This window comes from Tamandua tetradactyla, chromosome 15, assembly GCF_023851605.1.
Source record: "Tamandua tetradactyla isolate mTamTet1 chromosome 15, mTamTet1.pri, whole genome shotgun sequence".
Classification (NCBI taxonomy): domain Eukaryota; kingdom Metazoa; phylum Chordata; class Mammalia; order Pilosa; family Myrmecophagidae; genus Tamandua; species Tamandua tetradactyla.
Window position 1 is genome coordinate 54,849,888 of NC_135341.1, and position 27,692 is coordinate 54,877,579.

The following is a 27,692-nucleotide window of genomic DNA, read 5'->3' on the forward strand; positions in this document are numbered from 1 at the left end:
AGTATCTTAATACTTGCTCTATCTTAGGCCACCCTTTCTAAGCCTTACTCTCAGCCACATTACCTCCCACAGCAGGATTTCAGGGAGGTCTGCAGAACTCCTGGCATGTCTGCTAGCCTCTCCTTCCTCCCTCTCTCTCACCCCATCCAGGGACCATTCACTCGACCACAGTGAAGTTCTTGCTACTTGGTATGGTACCTGGATTAGCAGCACAGACTTCACTTGGGAACTAATTAAAGCTGCAGACTCTCAACTCCCACCCAGACCAACTGCATCACAATCTGCATTAAACAGGATGTCTGGGTCATCGATGAGCATGGTAAAGTTTGAGGAGCACTGGCCGAAGAAACCTTCTAACTGATGGGACATTCAAAGGAAACATTAAAGAGGGTTGGAGGAAGGGACTTTTTTGCATAGATGTGGGCAGGTTAAGGGAACTATCAAGAAATGGTAGAGATCTATTGGGGACCTTGAAAAGAGCTTCAGCAATGGAAAGGTAGCGCCAGACAGGAGCTCTGACCTCAAGGAAAACGCAGCCCCTGTGCAACTGTAGCCTGGAGGAAGCAGGCATTTTAAATACCCAGACCGCTTCTCTCACAATGCAATCACTGACCAGTTGCCTCCCAGTGGCTAAATCTAACCATGGGACAGGGCAAGAGAGCCCAGGCAATGTAGACCACAGGGGTCAGGCTTGTCGGGGTACAGGGCAGGGTGGAGGAAAGATCTGGATTAGCAAATGGAGAAATCTAGCAGAGAGACCGTCAGCACCAATCCCATCTGCTTATGCCACTGTTTACTTCCCTGACCACTGGGTGTCAATGGCTCTCAAGCCATGCAATGCAGTAGCTGTTGTTGATGCCCCACATATATCCCCTTCACTAGGCAGGTAAACCATCTCCTGCTGCCATGTGTGTTGGCTGCTAACTGCTCATAAGGGCATAAGTGCATCCTTCTCACCCAGAGAACTGCCCTTGGCCTAAGGGAAGTCTCTTTGCCTAGGAAGTTATCCCATCCTCTACCCAGTAGGTCAGCCCATATCAATGACTTCCTGGGAGGGGTACAAAAGGCTTCCCTCTTGCCTCAAGTTAGGACTAACCTGGGTGCAATTCATGTTCCAGAGCTCTCCATGGGATCAGGCTGAAGCAGAGTCCAGCTGAGACCACATCCTTGCAGCTCTTTCCTTCTTCCCTCACACCGCTTTTCCTGCAAGCTCACCATCATCAGCATATGGCTTTGCTTCAAGGGATCTGGATCTAAGACTTCCCCAGCAACACTCAACTCTTACTCCCTACAGTTCCACTCCTTCTTAATCCAAAATTTCCACTGTTGTCTTCTGGAATTCTTAGTCTGACATCAACAAAATCCCTTGTGTCCACCTTTTCTTCAAACAGCTGATGTCTGAACTCTCCATAACATGATCCTCTTTGCTTCTGCGTTGGCTGGTTCCTCACTCTTTCCATCTGCCCCCTTCTACTCTCTCCTCTTTCTCCTTGCTTGCCCAGTAGTGACATGCATGGAACACAGTAGCTACTGGCAGTCATGCCTGATGGTGCTTTCGGTTCTTGTCTGAAACAGTAAATATTTTGCCACTTCTCAGATCTGGCAGGGAGGGACCAGCTCAAAAGATCCAAAGCCAACCCTGAACCCCAAATTTTTTTCTAATGGGATCCTGGATCCTTCTGAGAGCAAGCCTTTTTGGGGAGAGGAATGAGACTTTACTGCCTGGAAGGACCTCGGCCAGCACATGGCTAGCTGCGGACCACCCCTGCTATGTGAGGTCTAGGAGTCCCTGGTGTAAGTTTTCTTCTTTGCTACAGGAATGACAGAAATTTCACAGACCTGACAAAACAAAGCTCACTGAAACATGTGTCCTAGAATGACTGGGTGTGCTTGAAACAATGGAAAGAAAACATTAAAAAATAAGCAAAGTAAAACTTTTAATGTGATTTAAAAAATAATAATAATAAACCTTTTGTTTTCAATCATTTCCACGTTCTATTTTCCCACAACAGTGAGGTTGTTGATGCTCTAACTCAGGGAGGAAGGTGGAAAAAGACATCAGCAATGGCAATTATAGTTTGACCTACTGACTACCACACTAAATTGGGTGTTAAAACCCTGGAATCCATCTTTGATCTGTTGGCCAAATTGCTTAATTCCTTTCCATTCTTTTCTTGTAAAATGAGGCCCCAGTATTTTACCCCAGCAACTCCAAGAGGCTATTGAGCCAACTCCCTCATTCAGCAAGCAACCGAAGCCAGATGTATGTGGGGGACAGCGTTTTGTGCTAGATGTGGCTGCACATTTGCTTGCCCTGGAGAGAGAAGCACTCTAATATGGCGCAAAAACCATGGCTGCTCCTTACTCTTATTCCTGGGACAGGAGTGGGTCAGTCAAGGCAAAAGCCTGGCTGTTAGTATCCTCCCTATCTGGGAGATGCCATGGGGACAGGCATGGAGCATAATCTTGCCCTTTGCTGCAGGCACAGGAAGTCCAATACACAAAACCTTTGGCTGGGGCTTATTTCAGGTTCCTTTCCCCTCTCTTCCCCCCTTGTACATAGTTTATACTCTCCACACTAGGTCATTCAAGCCTGGAGTCACCAGAAAAAAGAAGTCGCTGTTTGGGGGATGGCAGATGATCAAGAGTTCAGACAGCTGCGATGAAGGATTAGTTGTGGGTTTTCTCAGCGCTCTGCTACAAACTGCGTTGCAGTTCCATGTTCAAACACTATTAAATGAGAATGTTTTCTCTGGCACCAGTCCACCTTTTCCCCACAGTTTAAGTATTGAAATTTTTTTTTTAACTGAAGTAGCTTAGGTTCACAGCTCACATTTAAAACTTAAAAACGTTATTTCCATAAATGTTAGCAGAAACCGGCCACTGTTTATTCCACCAGCAGTCATAATAAACCTTTTTCCCATTGACAAGCGAACAAATCATTTTCTATTTGCCCATGGAGTTTGGTTCAATGTAATTTTTGTGCTCTTAAAATTCCTTCAATAAGAACCCCTAAAAGCACACATTTCCTAAGGTGGCCTCTGTGGTCAGTGTGCCTTGTGATCTCCTTCTGGAGCCCAGAGGTAAGCTTTCAAAAAATCAAAACCATCTTCGTATGCTGATCCTGTTGGTATGTGCTAAAGCTCAATTGGTCACTTTTAAACATGTGTGTGCACCAAATCCCCTCTCAGCTGTTAACTCCGCTGGAAGTGAAGTCTGAACATTAGCAGTGGCCATAGTGGGTGCTAGAGCCTTCACAGTGGATACCCCTGCTTGGGTTGCCTGAGGGGCACTGGAGAAGGACAGAGTCCGCCAAACCCAATGGTGTGCAGGTTTTCAAACAGCAGTCATTGGCCTCCATGTTGTTAGGTCAGAGGTTGAGAGTCATTACAAATGTGTGGGGGTTTTTTTCCCAAAAAACAGGCCAGACTGAGACCTTATAGGGGTCTCAACTCAGGAATCTTCTAGTTTCTTCCAAGAAACAAACCCAAAGAGGTGTGGTGCTAAGCACGTTGAGTGAAGCTTGCATGCACTTTGGGTTTCATGACAGGTTTGGAGGAGCCCACTTTTTTTTTTTTATTGCTTTAGTTTGAAATAAAATATAGTAATTTTGTTTCACAACCTTCTTCAATCAAAGCAAGGTGCTGAAAATGTGGACCGCATTGCCCCCAGAGTCTGATCCTCCGGGCACATTGCTAGGGTCAGGGTGGAGGTGCTTCTCAATTCCCCAGTGAAAACAGGCTGACTTCAGAGTGACTGAGACCCACACCCACCCTCAACCCCTGTGGAACATCACCCAGGAGTGGAGTGAGTCAGATCGTCCAACCCAGCCTGGGGCCCTGCAGATGTCTCCTTTCTCACAGTTGGGAAGGACAACTGCAGCCAGGCGCTGTGTAGGTAAACAGCTGCTGGGTGCACTATCTACACAGACTCAGGAATCCCGGGATGTGGCGTCCACTCACTGGGTCCCCCTCCACTTTATCATCTTGCCCTATGACCTTCTTCCCCACTGACTTCAAAAGGAAATGTCTTGGGTGGAGTAGAAGGCAGGATGAGGAAAGAAAGAGCCCAGCATTCCATGGGTAAAGGCCGTCTCCCCCAGCAGGAAACCAGAGGGGATCTGACTCAGTGCTGGGCTGGAGGGTGCCCTGATCGGGAGTATGCTGTAGAGACGAGTGCAACCACGAATGCCAAGAATAACACTAGCTCCTTTGGCCATACGGCCCCGGGGTGTGCAGACTCTGCTGACATGAGAAAATTCAGCAAAGACAGAAGTGGTAGGTTATTGTCTTAGATCAGGTACTCCAGAAACAGGACCTGAGATGGGAATTCTTGTGCAAGTAAAAGACAATCTCTCAGGAGAAAGGGGATGAAGGAAGCAGGATAGTGCAGAAGGAGAAATAGAAAGAGGTTCTGAGTTCCCAAAGGTTGGAACAATATGATAGGAGTAAAAAAGGAAGCCTGTAGAAATAAAAATATATGAGTTTTCTACCCCCAATTATCATTACATTGAAGACCCAAAACTCTATCTCCATGAGGAGTACATTGATTTCTTTCCACACTACCAAGGGACAACTCCTGGCTCCCAAATGCTGTGCCAGTCTCCTCTTGACTATGTCGCTTCTTGAACAAGGAAATATGGTTGAATAAAGCTTGGCTGGTGCAACACCATAAGATCCTGGTTCTCTCTGACTTCCCAGGGCTGCTCCTTCTTTATCTCTTTGGCTGGCTACTCATTTCACAGAGAGCCCCAGAGTTCTGTCCTGGCCTGTCGTTCTCTTGCTTCTCAATATACAAAAGTCCCATTTGGATGCTTTGGATGCTGATGTTTCCTGCAGGAGGCACTGTGGTGCTCTTTCCAGATCCCCTTCACAGAGCAGTACCCATTACCTGTATACCCCACCCCCAGCATTAATATGCAATTGACTGCCAAAGGTCCACAGCTGCTTCCTTTCCAGATGATTAGCCTCAGTTGACCAAGTCACTTGCCTTCAAAGTACTCCCCGCCTCCACTCTCTGCAAGGGACTTCCCACAGCCAATCTACGACAAATGAAGGTTTTCAAAGGTTTCTCCTGAGAGAGCCCCACAGTAAAATAAGTGCATCAGTTACCTCTCAGGTTCAGCGAGGAAACCTGACCTGAGAACTCTCAAATTTTATTTGCAGCCTGAATCTCACATCCCAAACTCAAGCTGCCTGCTCTGCACCAAATTCCATACCTACCTACCCATCCCATAGTCCCCATTTCGGTAAACGGTAACTCCTTCTTTCCAGGTATTCAGGTCAAAAACCTTGATGTCATTATTAGCTCCTCTCTTTCTCAAATTCCACACCCAATCTGTCAGCAAATCCTACTGGATTTGATGTAGAACACCAAAACAGATGTAGAATTTGACCACTTCTCACCACCTCCACTACCCATTCCCTTCCTGGAATATTGTCATAGCCTCCTAATTGGTATCGCTACCTTTGCCCACTTTTGGGTTCTTTACAACATGGAAGCCAGAGTGAACCTTGTAAAATGTAAGTCAGTCAAGGTACTCCTCTGCTGAACCTTCCTACGGCTCCCACCTCCCTTGGAGTAGAAGTCAAAGGCTGTACACTGGCTGATGAGGCCCTGCGTCGTCTGCTCCCTGCCTCACCCCGCCCCCCACTCTATATACTTCTACCTCTCTAACTTTACCTCCCTCCACTTTCCCTCCTGTCCACCCCATTCTTTGGCCTCCTGCTGCTCCTTCACCATGCCAGGCATGCTCTTGCTTTAGGGCATTGCACATGCTGTTCCCTCTGCCTCAAATGCTTTTCCCTAAGACCTGCTTCTCTCAGATCTCTTCTCCAAGTCACATTCTTGGTGAGACCTTCCCTAAAATTGCAGCTCCATCTCCAGGATTCCTTATCCCCTTCCCTGCTTCACTTTTCCCCACAACAATTATCACCATCTGATATCTTGCACATATTTATTCTTATTTATTTGTTGTCTGTCTTTCCCTATAGAAATAAGCACCATGAGGGCAAGGATTTTTGTCTGTTGGTCCATGCAGGATCTCTAGTGTTAGGTCAATGCCTAGCTTGTAGTTAGTGCTCAATAAATACTTATTGAAAGAATGACACCCTCTGGCTTTCTTCCATTTCCAACTCTGAGACATATAACTGAGCACTGTCCTCAAAGGGAATCAGCCAACCATTGTAAGACATGGAAGATGCAGAAGTGTTGGAGAAAACTACTTTTGTGCATGCCACACTGTCTACCAAACTCATTTTTCAAGGGGTGCCAGATATGATATAGGTTGGACCAAGAAAAGGCCATTGTGAGGCTTTGAGACTTTTTAGCCTTGGTCTCCACCATCTTTCCTGGATCAAGGAAGGGAGACTAAAATCTGGAAGAGCAGAGAGGCCAAGTAGGTCTTTATAACTACGCAGCTCTCATCTTTTAGTAGTGTTTTTCTTATTTAAAATATAATACTGATCTTCATGGGGGGAGAGGGGAATAAAAATAAAAGATATGGAAGACTGTCCTTAAACCCAGAATGGCGAGAAAGGCAGTATGAGCATGGGGCAAGCAGATGTGAATACGTGGAAGGCAGGATGAAGATGGGAAGCTGGGAGTGGGTGTGAACAAGGGAAAAGTAGTTCTGAAGATGGGCAGGCCAGTATAAACATGGAGAAGGCAGGTTGACCCCTGGTCATACGGAGTAAGAGAAATGAGTTGGAGCTTCCTTTCATTTCACAGAATGAAGGGAAGCCTTTGAGGTATCAATATCCTGGACCACTGAGAACAAGGAAGGCTGCGAATCTTGGCGTTTCCTGATCATCAAGGGGAAGTTCCTTTGGTTGCTGTGGACTAGCCAGTTTCTTCCAGCTCCAAGAGGTCATCCACATATTCCACAACCTCTCCCTGTAAGAGACAAAAGGAAACCTCTGTTAAGTGGGCGACCTGACATTAAACGCATCAATGAGTAGAGACTGTTTCCAAGACGCCAATGTCAACTGACAGTTTGGGCTGGAACAACCTTTTCCCAGAAGGTCTGAATTCTCCCTGTGGAGTTGACCTTGCCTTTCACTCGATATAGACTGGGCATCACGTGTCTGTGACTTCCAGAGATTTGAGCAGCCCAGCTACCCTCTGAAAGACCCTGCTTGGTGCCTTTTCTCCTGTGCTGCCCTCCCTGTACCCCAACTCTCCCCTCCCATTAGCATTAATCTCACAGGACCATTATCTGTCTATTCCATTTGTGCCCAATCACCACACTGTGTGCTTTTCAAGGACCAGCTCTTCCTCCAGAGCCTGGCACAGAGAGGTGCTCAATACATATGCCGAAGGATGAATGACTGAGTGTGCACATGTATACTGCTGGCATGACTGAAGCCATCACTTTATTGAAAGGAGAGACTCTTGGGGACAGTGGGAGCCATTTGCCCACCGTCAGTACCAGGAGCCCACCTGCTCCTTCCTGCAATCAGCCTTGAGGTTCTGAACCCATAGGAGCCCAGCACACTTCCTACTTTCTTTCTCTGTGTTAATTTCTCTCCCAAAGCCCACCTGGGCTTCTAGCTGTTGAGGTAGCTATTTCTGTGTAGAGAATGAGTGAATCACTAAGAAGGTCATCCCTCCCTCCCTTGAGGTCAACACAGGCCAGCCCCACCCATGGTGACCATGGCGTGCTAAACTTAGGCCTCCCCTCACAGAGTTCATAATCCCAGGACAAGAGCCTACTTACTCCTTTTGATAGTTAACACAGGGATTCAAGAAATCTATTGCATTTGGGAGGAAAAGTACATGAAATGCAAAAGGGGTCGTAGCATTTTCATCAAATACTTCTATCCGATATGCCTGAAATTGGAAACTGAAGTTAGGGGAGTGGAAGACCACCGTTTGCAAAAATAGCGTCCTTCAGTTACTTTCTGGTTCCCAAGAAGAAAACATGCATAACCATGACATCTGTTCCCAGAGTTACTGTTTCCCACTATGTGGCTGCTGTGACTTGGGAGACGGAATGTGACCTGTCGTGGTGGACGTTGTTGGGGTCTCGCCCAGAACCCCTTTATAGCTGCTAAGGCTGATAGCTGCCCCGATCACTGTCCCTGGCCAAAAGGAACAGCCTTCTCAGGGAAGTTATATACCAACCCCTCCAGCAGCTAACAACTAATGCCAGACTAATAAATGGGCTACAAAAGGCAGCAACAACTCTGAGATACAATTCATGCTTCGGAGCACCCTGTGGGATCAGGCTGAGCTCAACTCCAGCTGAATCCATATATTTGCTTAACTCTTTTCCACACCCCTTACTTCCATTCCTACCTATTAGTGTTCCCTCAATAAATCACTTCTAGAAATTACATCCTATTTCTTTCAGATCTCTCCAAAGCAAACAGAGCAGAGCCTGAAACTTGAAGCATCAATTTCAACCTGTTTTATAAAGCTTCTGGAACGGTAATAGGCCTCTGCAAAAATTTTTATCACTGAATATATTTTCAAGATCTCTTACACTTCAACCCCACAAAGATAATAAAAAGAAGAGTGCCACAAATACCAATAGGTAAATTATTTTGATGCTTTGTTTCAAAGTAGTATCCTATCCCTAGAAGAATTTAAAGATTAAAGTAAGGATTTTCTTAAATTGGTTATATTTTCATTTGCCATAATTTGATATTGGTTGAAAGAAAATAACTCATTCTTTGGAGATGGATTAATCCTTTCACAATTCTAAAAGTCTCATTTAATAAGATAACTTCTCCAAGAATTTCAGTGGAGTCCTGTTAGCTTGAGAGTGCCAAACCAAGAATCCTAGGAATTTTAAAGCCTGGAATAAGCCTGGTATGTTTCACTGGATGATGACTAACCAGCTGTGTGACTCTGAGAAAGTTTCTCTACCTTTCCAGGTTTGTATTCCCATCTGTAACATGAGAGAACACTATTGAATCTCATGAAATTTCTCTTCTTGTTCTAATATCTATGATTTTTTTCTAAATATGTTGTTCTCATACATCAAAACCTTCAAAATGGTCATAGTCTTAGGTACAGGAATAAAAGCTCTGGGAATTTATCCTAAGGAAATTATCAAAGAAGGGGGAAAAGGTTTAGTTATGGCTGTGTTATTTATAAAAACAGCAAGTTGGAAGCGACCAAAATTACTATGTTTAAGAATTTTATTTTTAAACATTCCAATGCATGGAATAAAAAGTCATGCTAACAAAGAATACTAAAAAGGGAAATTAAAAAAACCACATGATCATCCCAGTAGATGCAGAAAAGCATTTGACAAACCCAATCCCTTTCATGATAAAAGCATTTAACAAACTAGGATTAGAAAGGAACTTCTTTAACCTCATAAAAGTGCTGTGCTGGTTTGAAACTATTATGTGCCCCAGAAAAGCCATGTTTTAATCCTGATCCAATCTTGTGGGGCCAGACCTATTGTTTAGGGTGGAAAACTTTGATTAGATTGTTTCCATGGAGACCGACACACTCAATTATGGGTGTGACCTTTTGGTTAGATGAGATACAGATGCTTGGAGAACAGTTGCTTCAGAGCTGACACATACAGTGATATTTGAAGATGCAGAAAGAAAACACCCCTGGGGAAGCCGTTTGAAGTCAGAGGCCAAGGGACCAGCAGATGCTAGGCACGTACCTTCCCAGCTGATAGTGGTATTCCAGACCCATCAGCCTTCCTTCAGTCAAGGTGTCTTTCCCTGGATGCCTTAGTGTGCCTTATGGCCTTAGAACTACAAACTTGTAACTTAATACATCCCCTTTTTAAAAACCATTCCATTTCTAGTATATCGCACTCTGGCAGCATTAACATCCTAATACAAGTGCCTCTACAAAAAAAAAACATAGCTAACATGACTTAATGATGAAAGACTGAATGCTTTCCTTCTAAGATCAGGAACAAGGCAGGGATGTCCACTCTCACCACTTCTTTTCAACATAAATATAAATAGAAAACAGAGGTTTTAGTCAAGTCCAGTAGGCAAGAAAAATAAATAAAAGATATCTAGATAGAAAAGGAAGAAGTAAAATGAACTATTTATAGATGGCATGATCTTGTATTATAGAAACTTTTTAGGAATCCACACACACACAAAAACTATCAGAATGAATAAATGAGTTCAGCAAGGTTGCAAGTTATAAGATCGATATTTAATAATTAACTGTATTTTTATACATTAGCAATGAATAAGCAAAAAAATGAAATCAAGAAAATAATTCCTTTACAATATCATCAAAAAGAATAAAACAAATTGAATAAAATTTAAGAAAATGTTGAAAGAAATTAAAGAAGACCTAAATAAGTAGAAAGATCCACATTTATGAATCAGAAGACTTAATATTGTTTAGATGACAATACTCCCTAAATTCATCTATAGATTCAGTGCAATTCCTATCAAAATCCCAGCTGTCTTTTAAAAATATTTTCTTGAAATACCTGTTTTTTCTTAAATTGAGGTAAAATATACAAAACATAAAATTTACCATTTTTTTTTTTTTTTTTTTTTTTTAGGGAGGAAAGGAAGGAAAGACAGAGAAGGAAGGAAGGAAGGAAGAAAGGGAAACATTTTTAAACATTTTCTTGTTTTATTATATTTTGTTTGTTTGTTTGTTTTTTACATGGGCTGGGGCCGGGAATCGAACCAGGGTCCTCCGGCACGGCAGGCAAGCACTCTTGCCCGCTGAGCCACCGCGGCCCGCCCAAAATTTACCATTTTAATCACTTTAAAGGGTACAGTTCAGTGGCATTAAGTACATTCACAATGTTTATGCAACTATCCCCACCATCTATGCCAGAACTTTTCATCCCCCAAATGGAAATAGTGTTCCCATTAAATGCATCCCCTAAATACGATCCTAAAGGTGGATGTTCCGTGACTAGGCTGCCCCACCACAAAATGATGACTCCACAACCAGTTCCATCTTACATCAAGACAATACCCTGATATCAAAATTGAGGGTACGGATTTCCCAAGTATCCCCAAATACTTGGGATACTAGGCTAAGCAATTACAAATTCATTGTGCTTTTATAGTTTTACAAAGTGAAGGACTGCCGTGATGATTCCTGGAACGCTGCTCCGGACGCCTCATCAGGAAATGGGGCGCTTCAGCCTAGGTTTCCTAGAAAGCCAGTATTCTGATTTTCATTAAAACACCCACACAAGTCGTATTTCTAAACGTCCCCTTCTGTTTCTTATTTGCAGGGACAACTCAGATTTCCAGTGATTTTAGTGAGGATGTAATATTTTCTCTTAGGCAGACGTGTGTGAAACATGAACACTTACCTCATCATCATCCATTATATTTTCCTTTGCAAAATCGTACAGCTCCTTCTGGAGTGTGGTCACGTTAAAGAACTGGACTGCTTCCTGCTCAGACACAAGCAGAGAACAGTTCATACAACCAAGCGCTCAACGTTGGAACTGGGGGGAAGGGAGAGCTGAGAATGACTGCTAATGGGTACAGGGTTTCCTTCTGAGGTGATGAAATGGTTCTAAAATTAGAGAGTGGTGATGGTTCTACAATTCTGTGAATATAATAAAAATCACTGAATTTGTGCTCTGTAAAAAGGCGAATTTTACGGGTATGTAAATCTATTTCTATAAGAAAAACAGCACTGGCCAACTCCAAGTGAATACACGTGCTGGGGGTAAGAGGGAGGGAGGGGGAAAGACCGAGTGTGTGTCTTGCGGGGGGGTAGGGTATACAGGGTGCATGTATGGTAACATAGAAATACCAATGAAAATACAAGTCAAGGACAAAGATCAATCAGAAAAGATCTCTTGAAGGCAATATATAATTACTGGAGTTCCCTAACATCAGGTGCGAACATGTGAATCTGTCCATCAAGGTGAGACTGATTAAAGGATGGTGGGTCCATGAAAGAGCATACTACAGAGCTGTTAAAAAAGAAAAGGAGGCAAGTATATGGGTGTGACATGGGGTAATGCCCGTGAAGAACTGTTAGAAAAACAAAATCAAGTTTCAAAACAGTGTAGAGATCATGATCCCATTTTTGTAAAAATTTCTAAAAACGTGCTGTACAGATGTGCAAATGTATACCTACAAGGCAGGGATTAGGAAAGGGTAGGATTATGCAGAAATTTCACTTTCTAAGTAAAACATTTCTAGAATGTTTGGAATTTTTCATTTTGTTGATTGAGAAGTCAGAATGAAGCAGTCAGTTGTTTTTTTTTTACCCCCCCAACATATCAGAACAACAAAATAAGTTTTCATTTCAAAACTGAGTTTCCCTCCATCTCTGAAACAGCCCTTTCCCTTAAGTTGCAAAGCAGTCCCCTGAATCTGAGAATTAAGTGGAGCAAAGCAAAAGCGCCTACCGGCCTGGGCTGGAAGTGCTCGTCCGAGAGGTCCCACTTGTCCCTGTGGTACTGGTAATACACCAGGTTCTGCTTCATGACCTTGTCATCCCGGTCAAAGAGCAGGTAGCTGACTGCACAGGGGGCGGCGTTCTTCAGGTCATTCACTGGGGGGCAGGAGAGAAGGAGCAGGGAAGTCCGCAAACCTACCGCCAGTCCTCTCAGCCCTCCTGCCCAAAGCACAGCTTCCTAAAGAAAAAAGTTCATGAACGAGCCCCAAGTGGGCAGTCCCCACTGCAGGCACCTCTCACCAGCATCAGTCCTGCCTGGGGAAGTCACAGACTGAAGGCTAATTCGGAAATATGGAAGTTCCATGTTAGGCAAATGTCTTTGCAGGAATGCCTGTGTGAGGGCTCCGGAGACCTCAGATGGTTTCAGGCTCCAGCAGCCCGAGAAGGCTGGTTCCAAAGCCTGGCCTGGCTAGGGGCTGAGGTCAGCGCCAGGGAGGTGGAGAGGATGTGCCCAGCAGGACTTGCTTCCCCTTAAGGACCTACAGTTGACCTGAGTGCTCGGGCCCCTTCCGGATGGGACCATAGTCTCCAGATCCAGGTGGCCTCCCCACGGCTAAACTAGGCCTGGAAAATGAAAGGATGCTGGAGCTTCTGGGCTGGAAGAGACTTGGAAAGTCACCTGATCCTGACATCTCCTGGGAACTGGCGTTCCCACCTCCAGCCAGCCTACCTGGCGTTGTCCCACCTACCACCCAGCATCTTCAGCATAGGAATTTTTTTTGGCGGGGGTTGGGGGTTTGTCTTGGTGATGGGAGAAGCGCAACAGGAAAAAAGTGATGAGACTCAAGCCCTTAGGTAGTTGCTCTGGCATATTCCTTTCCAATTTAGAATCCTGGATCTGGTTTAGTTCCAGGAAGAGCTGAGGGTTTAACTCAGCTAAACCCAGGAGCAAATTTAGCTACCTTTGCTAAAGCTGTGGTTGGAAAGAGTAACCAAAGTTTGTATATGAATAAATCGTGCCACCCAGTGGTTGCTTCCTGTAATGACAACTTTTAAAACCTGCACTTATGCGCACTCACTATTCACAAGGGTTCAAACGTAAACAAGAAACAATTCCTGTCCTCAAGAAGTTTAGGGTGGTGGGAAATCTAGAGAAAGTTTAAAATAAGGCAGACTTGCAGGAGGTATATTTTACCTCTACTGTTAATCTACAGCCCCTGAAAGCAAGATTTCCTGGGAAGAAGTAAGCAAAGCCAGAAGTTTGGGTCTATCAGTTTTTTATGAGTCTTGGCCATAGTTGCTGATGCACAGAGCAATTTTCAGAACACGGGCTGTGTGAACCTGGGTATGACCAGGAGTGACAGGGATGTGTCTGGAACACTCCCAAGCTCCCTGTGCACCCAGAACCAAGTCACACTCAGAGGGCTAGAAAAATTCATAGATCCTGTCCCATGTTTCAAAGTTCAACCCAGAGCTGGCATGAAGCAGGCACTCAATGAAAGAGAAGTGCCAGAGCATATTTTCATAAAAACAAGATAAAAGACCAGCTTATGTGTTCATCTACTAGAAATGTTTAAAATACTGAATGCTATGATTAGCAAAGTGTTCATAAGAGCTGATGTAGGATGATGGGCAGTATATCAACCTCTCTACTTTCATGTAGTTTTGAAAATTCCCATAATCAAAAAAAACGATTTATATCATTTCTATAATTCTTATTATAACAGGGCTTGTCTACAGAAAGAAGTGTGGATGAATAAAGCAAACAACACAGAGCTGGGAGGAGAAGGAAGGTAAGAAAGCTAGAAATGGGTGGTTTGCTTTGGGATATCTCTGAGTCGTTTAGTTTGCTGCAACAATAAACAATAAGCTTTCTTTTGAAAGAGAACAATAATAAATCAATTATATATATAGTTATATATAATAAAATATATATTTTTACTGAGAAATCTTCACACACATACAGTCCATACATGGTATGCAATCAGTGGCTCACAATATAATCAAATAGTTGAGTATTCATCACCATAATCACTTTAGAACATTTGCATCACTCCAGAAAAAGAGATAAAAAGAAAAAAGAAAAATACTCGTATATTCCATACCTCTTACCCCTCCCTCTCACTGACCACTAGTATTTCAATCTACCCGATTTTTTACCCTTTATCCTCCCCTATTATTATGGAAGGGAGTCATGGAGTCATATCTCCATCTAATCAAAAGATCACATCCACAATTGGGTGTGTCACATCTCCATGGAAAAAAATCCTATCAAAGTTTCCATCCTAAACAATAGGTCTGCCCCACAAGATTGGATTAGGAAAAAGAACATGGCTGTTCTGGCGTTCATAACATCATCAGACCAGCACAGGACATATTCAGGATCAGCATATATAAGGATTTTTCTTTTTATTTCTTTTTCTGGAGTGATGTAAATGTTCTAAAGTGATTATGGTGATGAATACTCAACTATTTGATTATATTGTGAGCCACTGATTGCATACTATGTATAGACTATATGTGTGTGCAGATTTCTCAATAAATATATATATTTTATTATATATATACAACTATATGTATATATAATTGATTTATTATTGTTCGCTTTCAAAAGAAAGCTTATTGTTTATTGTTGCGGCAAACTAAACATTTTTATTCTTATTTTTTTTTACTTATCTTTCCATACCCTGGATAAAAGGAGCATCAGACACAAGGTTTCACAACCACACACTCACACTGTAAAAGCTATATAGTTATACAACCATCTACAACAATCGAGGTTACTGGAACACAGCTCAAAAGTTTCAGGTATTCCCTCCAGCCACTCCAAATACACCATAAACTGGAAAGGGATATCTATATAATGCATAAGAACAACCTCAGGATAACCTCTCGACTCTCCTTGAAATCTCTGAGCCACTGACACTTAATTTTGTCTCTAAATCAACTATATTTTAAAAAGAAGCTCTGCATAGGCATAACTGCTGCATAGAAAACTGTCCTCTCAACCCTAGAATGCAGAAGCAATTAGTATTTGCTGAGGACCTACTATGTGCTTAGTGCTCTCACATATGAAAGCACATTCATAGATTATATATAATTAGCCTCTTCTCTATGCTCAAAACCCTTCATCAAACAGCTGGTGCCAGGGGTACAGTGGAAACTAAAACATCATCCGTGCCCTCAGGGCAGGAGGACTTCTGGAAAGAACACATGGCTAAAACACAGCTCATCCTTCTGTTGATCCTGAATATGTCCTGTGCTGGTTTGATGATGTTATGAACACCAGAATAGCCATGTTCTTTTTCCTAATCCAATCTTGTGGGGCAGACCTATTGTTTAGGATGGAAACTTTGATAGGATTTTTTCCATGGAGATGTGACACACCCAATTGTGGATGTGATCTTTTGATTAGATGGAAATATGACTCCATGCTTTCAGGGTAGGTTTTGTTAGTTTACTGGAGTCATTTAAAAGGGGAAACATTTTAGAGGAAACTCAGATGTTTGGAGAGTCCTTAGAAATCAGAGCGGCCATAGATGCAGACATTTGAAGATGCTTGGAGTGCTGACAGAGAGAGCAGATGCCTAGACACGGATGTTTGGAGATGTAGTACCCAGTGAACATTGCTATGTGCCTTCCCATGAGATGCTAAGCAAGTCAGAAGCCAGAGTTTTGCCCCAGAGAAGCTAAGTGAAAGCCCACAGATGCTTAGAGAGTAAACCACTGGAATGAGAAGCTGGAAGCAACGGAACTGGGAACAAGAACCAGCAGACGCCAGCCACGTGCCTTCCCAGGTACTGGAAACCTGGATGCCATCCACCCCTTTTTTCAGAATCAAGGTATCTTCCTCTGGATGCCTTTGTTTAGACATTTTAAGGCCTTAGAACTGTAAACTTGTAATTTAATAAATCCCCTTTATAAATGTCAACCCATTTCTGGTTTATTGTATTAGGCAGCTTTAGCAAACTAAAACATGTTCCAACCAAGGAAACAAGGCTTTTTATTGCATCCTTAGATATATTTTAGGTTGCCCTAAGATCAGGGTCACAACTGAGAAGCTAAGTTACCTTAATCAGGAAGACTTGTTTTCAAAGTCTTCCCAGGAACAAACCTGATTAGCAGTAAGAAAAATATTTTTTTTTAAAATATTGTGGTTTAGAGCTGGGCATACCCCCAAAGAACATGTTCTTAAATCTAATCCATCCCTGTGAGTGTGAACCCTCGTGTGCTGGTTTGAAAGGATGTATGTCCCCTAGAAAAGCCATGTTTTAATCTAAAACCCAATTCATAAAGGCAGAATAATCCTTATTCAATACTGTATGTTTGATTCTGTAATCAGATCATCTCCCTGGAGATATGATTTAATCAAAAGTGGTTGTCAAGCTGGATTAGGTGATGACATGTCTCCACCCATTTGGGTGGGTCTCAATAAGTTTCTGGAGTCCTATAAAAGAGGAAACATTTTGGAGAATGAGGAGATTCAGAGAGAGCAGAGCAGAATGATATAGCATGAGAAGCAGAGTCCACCAGCCAGCGACCTTTGGAGATGAAGAAGGAAAATGCCTCCCAGGGAGCTTCATGAAACAGGAAGCCAGGAGAAGAAGCTAGCAAATGACACCGTGTTTGCCATGTGCCCTTCCAGATGAGAGAGAAGCCCTGACTGTGTTCACCATGTATCTTTCCAGATGAGAGAGAAACTCTGACTGTGTTTGCCATGTGCCTTCTCCCTTGAGAGAGAAACCATGAACTCCATCGGCCTTCTTGAACCAAGGTGTCTTTCCCTGGGTGCCTTAGATTGGACATTTCTATAGACTTGTCTTAATTGGGACATTTTCTCGGCCTTGGAACTGTAAACTAGCAACTCATTAAATTCCCCTATTTAAAAGCCATTCTGTTTCTGGTATATTGCATTTCAGCAGCTAGCAAACTAGAATATCTCGTAAGTAGGACTTTGATGTGGCTACTTCAGTTAAGGTGTGACCCACCTCAGTCAGGATGGTGGATGGGTCTTTATCCTATTACTGGAGACCTTTATAAAAGAATGAAATTCAAAAGGCACAGAAGCATGAACTTGAAATCAACAAAATCCAGAGAAGGAAGAGACCAGAAGATGTCACCATGTGCCCTGCCATGGGACAGAGGAGCCAAAGATCAACAGCAGCCATCATCATAATGCCTTGATTTGGACATTTTTTCGGCCTCAAAACCATGAGCAAATAAATTTCCATTGTTTAAACCCATCAATTTCATGGTATTTGCTTTGAGCAGCCCCAGAAACTAAAACATATATAGAACACACACACACACACACACACACACACATAATTAGCCTTTGGTATGCAAGGCTTTCAGTGTGTCCTGAACAGGACAGGGACATGGGATTAAACGGTTGGTTGCTATTGTCAGAAAAGGGAAAACAACAAAGAACAAAATGACCATAGTGAAAAAGGAGGGCTATAGAAGCCAAGGTCACCTCTCACTCTTCCCAGGACAGCCCTAGGTGACCCAGAGGCATCTACCAGAAACCTGCTGGCACTGATCCTGGCATTTCTACATTAGGGCAGAGTAGTTCCTGCTGCAATCATCCCCAATAAATCCTCCCCTGTTTGTATGGTGGTCGACTTTTTGTGTCAACTTGGCTAGGTTATGGCACCCAGTTATTTGGTCAAACACTTGTCTAGATATTGCTGTGAAGGTATTGTGTAGATGGATAGGTATCTACAATCAGTTGACTTTAAGTAAAGGTAATCACCCTTGATAATGTGGGTGGGCTTCATGTAATCAGCTGAAGGCCTTAAAAACAAAAACTCAGTTTTCTAGAGAAGAAATTCTGCCTCAAGACTGCAACATCCACTCCTGCCAACTTTCCAGCTCCAGCCTGCCAGTCTGCCCTACAGACTCTGGACTTGCCAGCCTCTGCAACTGTATGAGCCCATTCCTTCAAATACATCTCTTAGTTTATATGTATATAATTATATTATTATATATATCCTATTGGTTCTGTTTTTCTGGACAGCCCTGCCAGGGTTCTCAGCTCATAACTAAACCATCAAGATACTCACAGCTCAAACTAGTGGCACTCAGCAAAGTCAATTACACAGGGAGAAGGAAAAGCCAAAAGAGACGGGCTCTGAAATCTGAACTTTAAATTGCGTTTTCTCCCACATTCATTGCTCTTTCTCCACTTGGAACATTCTGTTTGATAAACTCCTATTTCAGCTCGAGGGAGGACCAACGAAATGAAACTCTTAACTGTCTGAAAAGTAAGGTCAAAGATGGGGGAAAAAGGGAAATATTGATTTCTTAAAAAGCAAACATTTATATAGTTTGCTATGTGCCAGTGTGTGAATATCCTAAGCATTTCACATGCAATAACCCCACAAGATTATTACTATTATCTTTACAGGTGAGGAAACTGAGGCACAGAGAATTATGAGTGACAAAGCTGGAACTCCAACTCAGGCACTCTGGCTCCTCCCGGAATCACTAGGTCTTGCTGCTTTTTCACGCAAGGCAGGGCGCACGGCTCTGTGTAATCTGGATGAAGCTCCCAGCAGACCTCGAAGGCAAGGGTCAGCGCTCCTATTTCACAGCTGGAGAAAATACCTAGAAGGATGAAGCACCTTGCCCAAGTTCTCGCAGAGGGTGATTACTTACATTTATAATAAGCAAACTGCAAATAATGATACATGGTGGCCACGAACTTCTCAACAGGATAGCCTCCTACAACGGGGGTGAGGTTCTCCTCACACTGTAATTTACATTCCAGGACTTCCACATAATGATCTGAAAGGACACATACGAATTGTCAGAGTAGTGCATTCGCCACTTTCTTAATAGGCTACTTCCGGTACAATTAAGTAAAGAAAAGTAAAAGAAAAAAATTTGCAATACTTATGACAAAGCGCCAACGACTTTAACATACAGGAAAGCTCTGTGAGAGCCATTTTTAAAAAGACAAACAAGAAGATGAACAATAAGAAAAAGACAAACAGCCCAATTTAAAAATGACCAAAGGATGCGAACAGAAATTATAAAATGGATAATAAGCATCGTGAAAAGATGCTAAACCTCATTTGTAATTAAAGAAACACAATCTCCCCTAAAATAAACTAAACTGGATAGTGGCAAAAATTTAAAATTCAGTAATACCCAGGAAGAGGGAGAGAACGGTGAAACTACCCTCTCATATTCCACTGGTGTAAGCAAACCAGGAACAAACTTTTTGGAAAAAAGACTTTTTTTAAACTTTACCAAAGATTAAAATATTCATATCCTGTGAAATAGCAATCCAATTCTAGGAAATTTTCTTTAGATAGGGACACACATAAGCACTGGAACAGGAAACAAACTAAATGTCAAAGAATGGGATGACGGGTAATAAATTATGGTACGTACAAACAAGAGAATATATGTAATCTTTGAAATAGAATAAGATGAATGGGGAGTTAATATTTAAGGGACACAGAATTTCTGTTTGGGGTGACAGAATGGATGGTAGTGATGGCAGCACAACATTATGAATGCAATTAATGTTGTCAGATTGTGTACTTGAAAGTGGATAAAATGGGAAATGTTATGTTGTATATATGTTACCAAGTAAAAATTAACACACACAATAACAAAGAATAAGGTGGACATAAATATAACAAGAATATGGTGGACATAAATATAACGTAGAAAGATGTCAAAGACTACATTTCCCAGCCTCCCTTGCAGCTATATGGGGCCATATGACTGGCTGTGACCAAAGAAATGTGGGTATAACAACTGATGAAGGCCACTTTCAGGCTGATCTCTAAAACCTCCCAAGTGTTCCTTGGCCATCTCCCTTTTCTACCTTCATGCAACCAGAACCAAAAGACTACAGAATGGTAGACCATGCTTGGTAACACTGTGGAGGAATAGGCACTCTCATAGATTGCTGGTAGGAATTTAAAATGGTATACCTTAAAATACTAAATAATTTACAGAAGCATTTACTAGTTGAAGTAGCAATCCCACTTCTAGCTGTCAATTCTGAAAATACACCTTCATACTTACCAAAAAAAAAGAGCCTAAAGTTATCCATTGGAGCATTATGTTCAATAACCAAAGGTTGGAAAAACCTAAATATCTATAGTCAAAGAATATATGTAAGTCCTTGCCCCCTAAGAGTAATCTACAGCAATAAAAAAGACTGACATAATCTCTATATACTGACTAGCATATATTGTTAAGGGGAAAACACAAGGAGAAGAACAGTATATAAAGTATGATACCTAGCATGTAAGAAAGAAGCAGACACAAAAATATGGAAAATATGTTTATATATATACAATTTTTATAGAAAAAATGATTCAGGCAAGAATCCTCAATAGATGCTAAATCAGTGTTTGGGGTGGAGGACAGGATTTGATGAACATTATATCATCCTAGTCTCAAAATATCTCTCCATAAATTATATATTGGGCAATATATAAGATTCCACAAGAATTCCAGGCACCAGAAACCTACAACCTCCAGATGCATCCCTGGTCCAGTTAAGTCCTGAAACCTAGTCCAGCCTCTCCAGAACATCAGATAGTTCCATCTCCCTACCCCATATTTGTGACAGACCCTTACAATATCAAAAATTTAGAATTGCCATAGCCCAAACAACCCTAAAGAGTGGTATGGAAAGATCAAAGTTGATGGTGGAATTATACTTAGAAGATAGGAATTAACAAATGAATATGAATGCTGAATCATTAAATTGATATCTCTTTTAGTCTCCAGTATTTTAGAGCAGCTAGAAGTAAAAACCTAAAATTGTGAAATTATAACCCACATTAAAGTCTGAAATATGTTCTACAACTAATTTTGTGGTGCTGTGCTTTGAAATTTATAGCTTTTTTGTATATGTTATTGTTCACAAAAAAAGAAGGAAAAAAAGTCGATTGTGATGATAAAAAAGTATTTACGCTCTCTAGCCTGCTATATTCTGGAGCAGCTAGAAGCAAAAATCTGAGAGGATCATATGGTAGCCCATGACAAACTCTGGGATCTGTCCTGTAACCATTCGTTGAAGAGTGCTTTGAAGACTACTGCTTTTTTATTTCTTTGCTTTGTATATATGTTATACTATACAGTAAAAAAAGTTAAAAAAAATTATATATTAATTTCACAAGGAAAAATAGTAACTATGTAATGGAGAAACTGGACAATATCTTAACCAATCGCTTAAAAATGAACATGGCCAATAAAGGAGTAAATTAGTTTCCTAGGGACACTGTAACAAAGTACCACAAAATGGGTGGTCTAAAACAATAGCCATGTATTCTTCTACACTCTGGGAGGCCAGAGGTGTGAAACGACAGGCTGGCAGGGTTGGCGCCTCTGGAGGCTCTGAGGCAGAATCTGCTCCACTCCACTCTCCCAGCTTCTGGGGTTGCTGGACTGTAGATTGGATAAAAGTATTGCATCTATATTAAATTTCCTGAATTTATTAACAATCCTGTGGATATGCAGAGAATATTATTGTTCTTAGGAAAGTTATATGGGCTAAAGGGTCATGTATGCAACCTATTTTTAAATGGTTCTGAAAAAATAATAATTATGCAGATGTGCATGCAAACACACATGGAGAATGGTAAAGTAAACATGGCACAATCAGTGTTAAAAATTTGTGAATCTGTAGCAGCATTATTCACAATAGCAAAAGGTAAAAACAACCCAAGTACCCAAAAATAAATGAAATGATAAACAAAATGTGGTATATATATATATATATATAATGGAATATTATTCAATTATAAAAGAAACAGAAAAGAAGTTCTGATACATGCTACAACATGGATTAACCCTGAAATCATTAAGCTGAGTGAAATAAACCAGGCACAAAAGGACAAATAGTGTATGATTCCAGTTATAGGAAATGTCTACCATAGGCAAATTCTACAGGCAAAAAGTGGATTAGAGGTTGCCAGAGGCCATGGGGAGTCGGGGATGGAAAGTTATTTGTTTACTGTATACAAAGTTTCTATCTGGGGGGTTTGGAAAAGTTTTGATAATGTAAAATGTTGCAGTAGCAAAACAATGTGCATGTAATTAATACTATTGAAGTATACACTTAAAAATGGTTAAAATGGGTATGTTTGTATTATATATGTTATCTCAATAAACATTTTTAAATGTTGATGAGTCTGGATAAAGACTAGGAGTTCTCTATACTATTCTTACAACTTTTCTATGGGTTTGAAATGATTTCAAAATAAAATCTATATATCAACATGTGTATGTAGGCAGATAGACAGATAGATAGACAGTAAATCTTTGCTAATTTTTGTCAAAAAAATAAAGGAACCTCTTAGAAATAAAAAGGAAAAGCAAATTAAAATGTTTACCTCTGGGGGTGGGCACAATGAAGTAGAAGAGAGATGGATGAAAGCAAGGCTGCTCTAAGTATGATCTATTTTTACTCTTGAAACAAAAGAGTGTTATACATATTCAAAAGAAATTTAAAAACAAAAAGGAAAAATAAAGCCAGCCCCCAAACTGAAAACACACTATAAAAATAAACCTAAAGCCTCTCACCCTCCATCTCCCCTTACTCGAAAGTGCCCGCAGACTCCTTTCCCTGCTCGTGCACTTAAACGTCTCATCTTCTTGCTCTACCTGCGCTGTCTCGGAATTCTTTCTTACGGCGCAGCCATGAACCTAGGAAACTTAAATCCGGTAACATACGCTGGTGAGCCAGGCAGGAGGCACTTCTCTCCAATCGTCTGGACTGGTGAGTACTGGGAGGTTTGGCCATGTGCAGTCGCTGCATCTTCTCACTTGACTCATTGCTATCCTCTCCTATGTCCTCATTTTTACTGCCCTCTCTAGGAGTCTAGCGGCTCAGATGCAGCTCTCCCAGGACATAACCTCAGTTTGCCCTGAGCCTTCGTTTCCCTCCTTGGAGGTGGCAGGAGCCCGTCTCCGTGCCGCCTGGCTCCAAGGAGGCTCTGGGTGGTGGGTGGTACTGCTCTTTGGGACCTTACTGGGGGCTTCCCCCCCCCCCCCCCCATATCATGCAGGAGTCCAGTGGGAGCCAAATCGAGTCCACCATCTGTCTTTGTCTTTCTCTCCTCAGCTCTCCAAATCTTCCCACACTCTCTTTTCCTTCCCTCGGAAGATAGACCCTTCCTGCTGAATCTTTTCCTGTCTTCACCTCTTCAGCAGAGGGCCTCTCCCCTGCCTCCATGAGAGTCTCTTTCTGTCTCCTCTGTCTGGCTTTCGATGCCTTCTGAGACAGTCCATGTTGTGTAACAGGGTTCTGGGCTAAGGATTCTTATACCAAACAAGGTGTTATCTGTAACACCGTAGGGGGTCATCTCTGGTCTGGGCCCAAGGGAATTAGGGATATTCCAATGAGAATGTCTCCCCTGAAAGCCAGAAGTGAGGTTTGCAGTGCAAAGGAAAGGCCCAGTTATCCTAACTAAAATAAGCCAGTTAGAGCCAGGAGACCCCTGTTTTTCTTACAATGAGCTCGCAGGCCGTCTTGCTCTCAGCTAGCTAGCAGCATCGGCTCTCTAGGTCTCACCTGCCCGGGGCTAGCTGGACCACAGCTTCTCCTCCCTGCTGTTGCTCTCCAGGGCAATTATAACTTTGGTGGGCCTTTCTCATGGGGAAGCTACTAGTGTTAAGTTTTCTTTCACTTTCTAAAATCTATGCTGCAAAGGACAGAGGGTGCCTCACTCGTGGCCCTGTCCTATAATCTGTCCATACCTATAGCCCTCTGATTGTTTAGGAAGATACTAACCACATTCTTAAAGGAGCCTAATTTCCTTGCCAGATGTTCTTCCCCTCTTGCTCAGTCATGGCAACACCTGACCTGGCACACGGGAAATCCACTCCATGGAGTTTCTTGGTTTGAGGCAACTATTCTCTTAGGCAGTGTGCTGGTTTGAAAGGATTTATGTACCCTAGAAAAGCCATGTTTTAAACCTAATCAGTCTTGTGGGAGTAACCGTTTTTCTTAATCCCTAGTCAATAATGTAGGTTGGAAACTCAATTGGGTTATCTCCACGGAGATGTGACTCACCCAGTTGTGGGTATGAACTTTTGAATAGAGAGAAATGTGACTTCACCCATTGCAGGTGGGTCCTGATTACTTTACTGGAATCCTTTAAAAGAGGAAGCATTTAGGAAAAGGCTTGAGATTCTGAGAGATCAGAGATGATGACAGAATGATGAGAGCAGCAGATGACGCTGTGTTCGCCATGTGCTCTTCCAGCCAAGAGAAAAACCCTGCACTTGAGAGAGAAACCCTGAACTTCATCAGCCTTCGTGAGTCAAGGTACCTTTCCCTGGATGCCTTAGATTGGACATTTCTATAGACTTGCTTTAATTGGGATATTTCCACAGCCTAAAAACTGTTAACTTGCAACTTATTAAATTCTCCTTTTTAAAAGCCATTCCATTTCTGGCATACTGCATTCCGGTGGCTAGCAAACTAAAACAGGCAGCAAGTTTAAAGCACAGACATCCAGGTTCCTCCCTCTCTTCCCTAGAGGTGGGTGGTGCTTCTACTACAATACTGTCTTGCCACAATACCTTCATGGCAAATCCTTTCCATTCTCTTAGACACTTAGTCAGGTGGAGAGTTAGAGCACAGATACCCAGAAAGATGAGTGGGTTCGCTCAGCAGCATCGGGATGGCCCCGGGCCTTTCATCTCCTGAGATTGTGAGGAGCCCTGTGGGCACCTGGGGACAGGATGCCTGGTCCCGTGGCAGCTGAGGGGTCAGTGCTCAGAACGGCAGGCCAGTGACCTGGGATGCTGGGCACCAGTAGGGAAATCTGCCTTAGATGATGGTGCTTCCAATGCTGTCTGGCCACAATGTCACATAGAGAGCAGCTGATGTTGGCCCACAAATAAAACAGTAAACCTCTTTTATAAGAAGGAAGGAAGGTGGCAAGAAATTCCTCACATACAGCTTTTATAGCCTTATATCAGGACAAACTCATAAAGGGCTCTTGCAAATTATGTTATGCTCAGGAGGACTCTCAGAGGCAGATATCTTAGATGATCCTGTTTTAAATAGCTCCCCACCCCAAATCCTCATTTGGTTTCTATTAAAACCCATTGTGGCCAAATATAAAACTTCTCTTCTAAATTATACTTTCCTTTAAGCCCTCAGGAAATAGGACAAAGGTCTCCTCTTTTTACTTTACAAGAGGAAAATGGGAAGTGCCAACAGTCAATATAAACTGGAAAAAAAAAAAAAAAAGATGGGGAAGCATAGCCCTCCAATGGGACTCTCAATTATAATACCATCCCCGAGTCTGTAAGAGCCAGGGAAAGCAGTCAGAAATTCCCTATGTTCAGGTATCTATGGCTCTCTATCAAGACAAGAAGCTAAGGGGGACTTATGGCTTCTACTATGCCCATGTCTCAATTTCCATTAAAGAATAAACACCTGTTTATTAAAAGGCATGAAAATGTGCCACCAAACCAGTTAACTGTAATAAGCTAAGGGATATCAGTCAGGAGAAAGAGGAAAACCCAGCCCTGTTCCACAGGAGGTTAGTGGAAGCCCTGAAGTTACTAATGTAAGCCCAGATTCCTGGGGAAGTCAGATTTTACTGGCACCCATTTCACCAGTCTGCCACTGCATTCAGAGGAAGCTGGAAAAGCTCTACATAGGCCCACAAACCCTCGCTAATAACTTTTTTTTTCCTCACTAATAACTTTTTAAGAACTGCCTTTTCTGTCTTTAACAATTGAGGCAGGGCCAAGGAGGAGGCGAAGGCCGAAAGAGGTAAACAAAAGACCAGAGAACTGGCTCAGCTTATTGCCATCCCTGTTAACAGCGCTCTGTCCTCTCCAGGTCACCCAAGTTGTAGGTCCAAGCCTCGAGGGCCTTGCAACTGTGGGTCAGAGGGCCAATGGTGAAGAGGTTGCCAGAAACCTTAAGACAACCCTCAACCTCGGGATGCACCAGGGCCTTGCCCCAGATGCCACCAACATGGGCTTATGGCCCAGGAACCGCATGTCTTCTGCAATGGGGTACGGGTGGGCAGGAAAGCACCTCAAGCTCTGATCATGGCAAGTGAAGAGGACTGAGGGTGCCCAAGGCCATGTGGGGTCTGCTGACTTCACCCTGGGCCAGTTTAAAAGAGCCCCAGGTGACACCTGATGGGACGGGTAAGATTATTAATTTATTAATTAACACTGGAGCCATTCTGTCCTAAACTGCCCCTCTGGGCCTACCTCCACCGGGACTTGCCTAGTTATGGGAGGTGACCATAAAGCCAAAACAAAAACCTTCACTACCCTCTCCTCTGTAAGCTCAACGATATTCTAGTGTCCCATAATTTCTCATTGTCCCGAATGCCCAAACCTTTCTAAGGAGATCTTTACACTCCCTGGGAGCCACCTTAATAGTAAACTCAACTAGTGTTCACCCCCTCATTTGCCCTGAGGCCCCACTAGACCAAGGCCTCCTAGCATCCAAGAGAAGATCCGAAAACAAATAAGCCAATATATAAAATAAAGGCACCCCAAGGCTAGCCCCGTGAGTGACCCATGACTACACGCGAGTTTTCAGTCCTAAATCTTAAAAATGCACTTTTGCATCACTCTTTATCCTAACTCTCAATAACTATTTGCTTTTAAATGGCACAAACTTAATAAAATTCCCACTCTACTCAAACAGTGCTGTTCCAAAAGTTTCAAAATAATCCCTATATCTTTAAGTGAATTCCTTACTAGCAGACTTAACTAGCCTCCAACTGCCTCAGAGTACAGTCTTGCAATATGTTAGCTTTGTAAACTAATATTTTCCTAAAATAAAATTGAATTTTATTGTACTCATTAACTGAATGTATAAGGATATGGAGAGTTGCAGAAAGATTTAAGAAAGTAAATTTTATAGTCATTACTGACCACAAGCCCTACGTGAATATAGAAAATTGCAGAAGGTCTAAGCCCGAGATGGACATAGAAAGTTCTGGAAAATTTTTAAAAGATAAGTTTTGTTTATAGTCACTGCTAACTATGAAAAGATCTGTCATAGTCAATGCTGCTCTTAATGAAGAGTTATGAAAAGTTTTTCTTAACCATCAGAGTACTCTATCAAAGAAAAGCAGGTTAATGATATCCTTTCCTAATGTTTATGCTAGCCTTATCATCCTTTATTTCAGAAAACAAATCTCACTCTTAAAAGAAAACTTACGAAGGATTTGTTCTCTCACCTTGTAAAAGTGAGATGCTAAAATAACTTACCATATTATATTTAAGGAATGTTTAACAAGTATTACAATAATTAAAAGAAATTTTCTATACTTCTATTAACTAAATTTGCATGGGTAAAATGCTATTCATATATTTTAAAATTGTATAAAATTCCTAAAGACTTA

At 42.1% G+C, this 27,692-nt stretch overlaps 1 protein-coding gene across 1 annotated transcript in view; it reads right to left on the bottom strand.

Annotated features, from left to right (window-relative positions):
• Positions 1-1,920: 1,920 nt before the first annotated feature.
• Positions 1,921-27,692, bottom strand: part of CRTAP (cartilage associated protein) — a 42,753-nt gene continuing 16,981 nt past the window's right edge. The window contains exons 4-7 of the mRNA XM_077129891.1: positions 18,985-19,113; positions 12,335-12,480; positions 11,279-11,362; positions 1,921-6,894 (exon numbers count right to left, since the gene is read on the bottom strand). Coding sequence (XP_076986006.1) covers positions 6,841-6,894; positions 11,279-11,362; positions 12,335-12,480; positions 18,985-19,113 — 413 coding nt within the window. The 3' untranslated portion in view covers positions 1,921-6,840. The remainder of the gene's footprint in view (positions 6,895-11,278; positions 11,363-12,334; positions 12,481-18,984; positions 19,114-27,692) is intronic.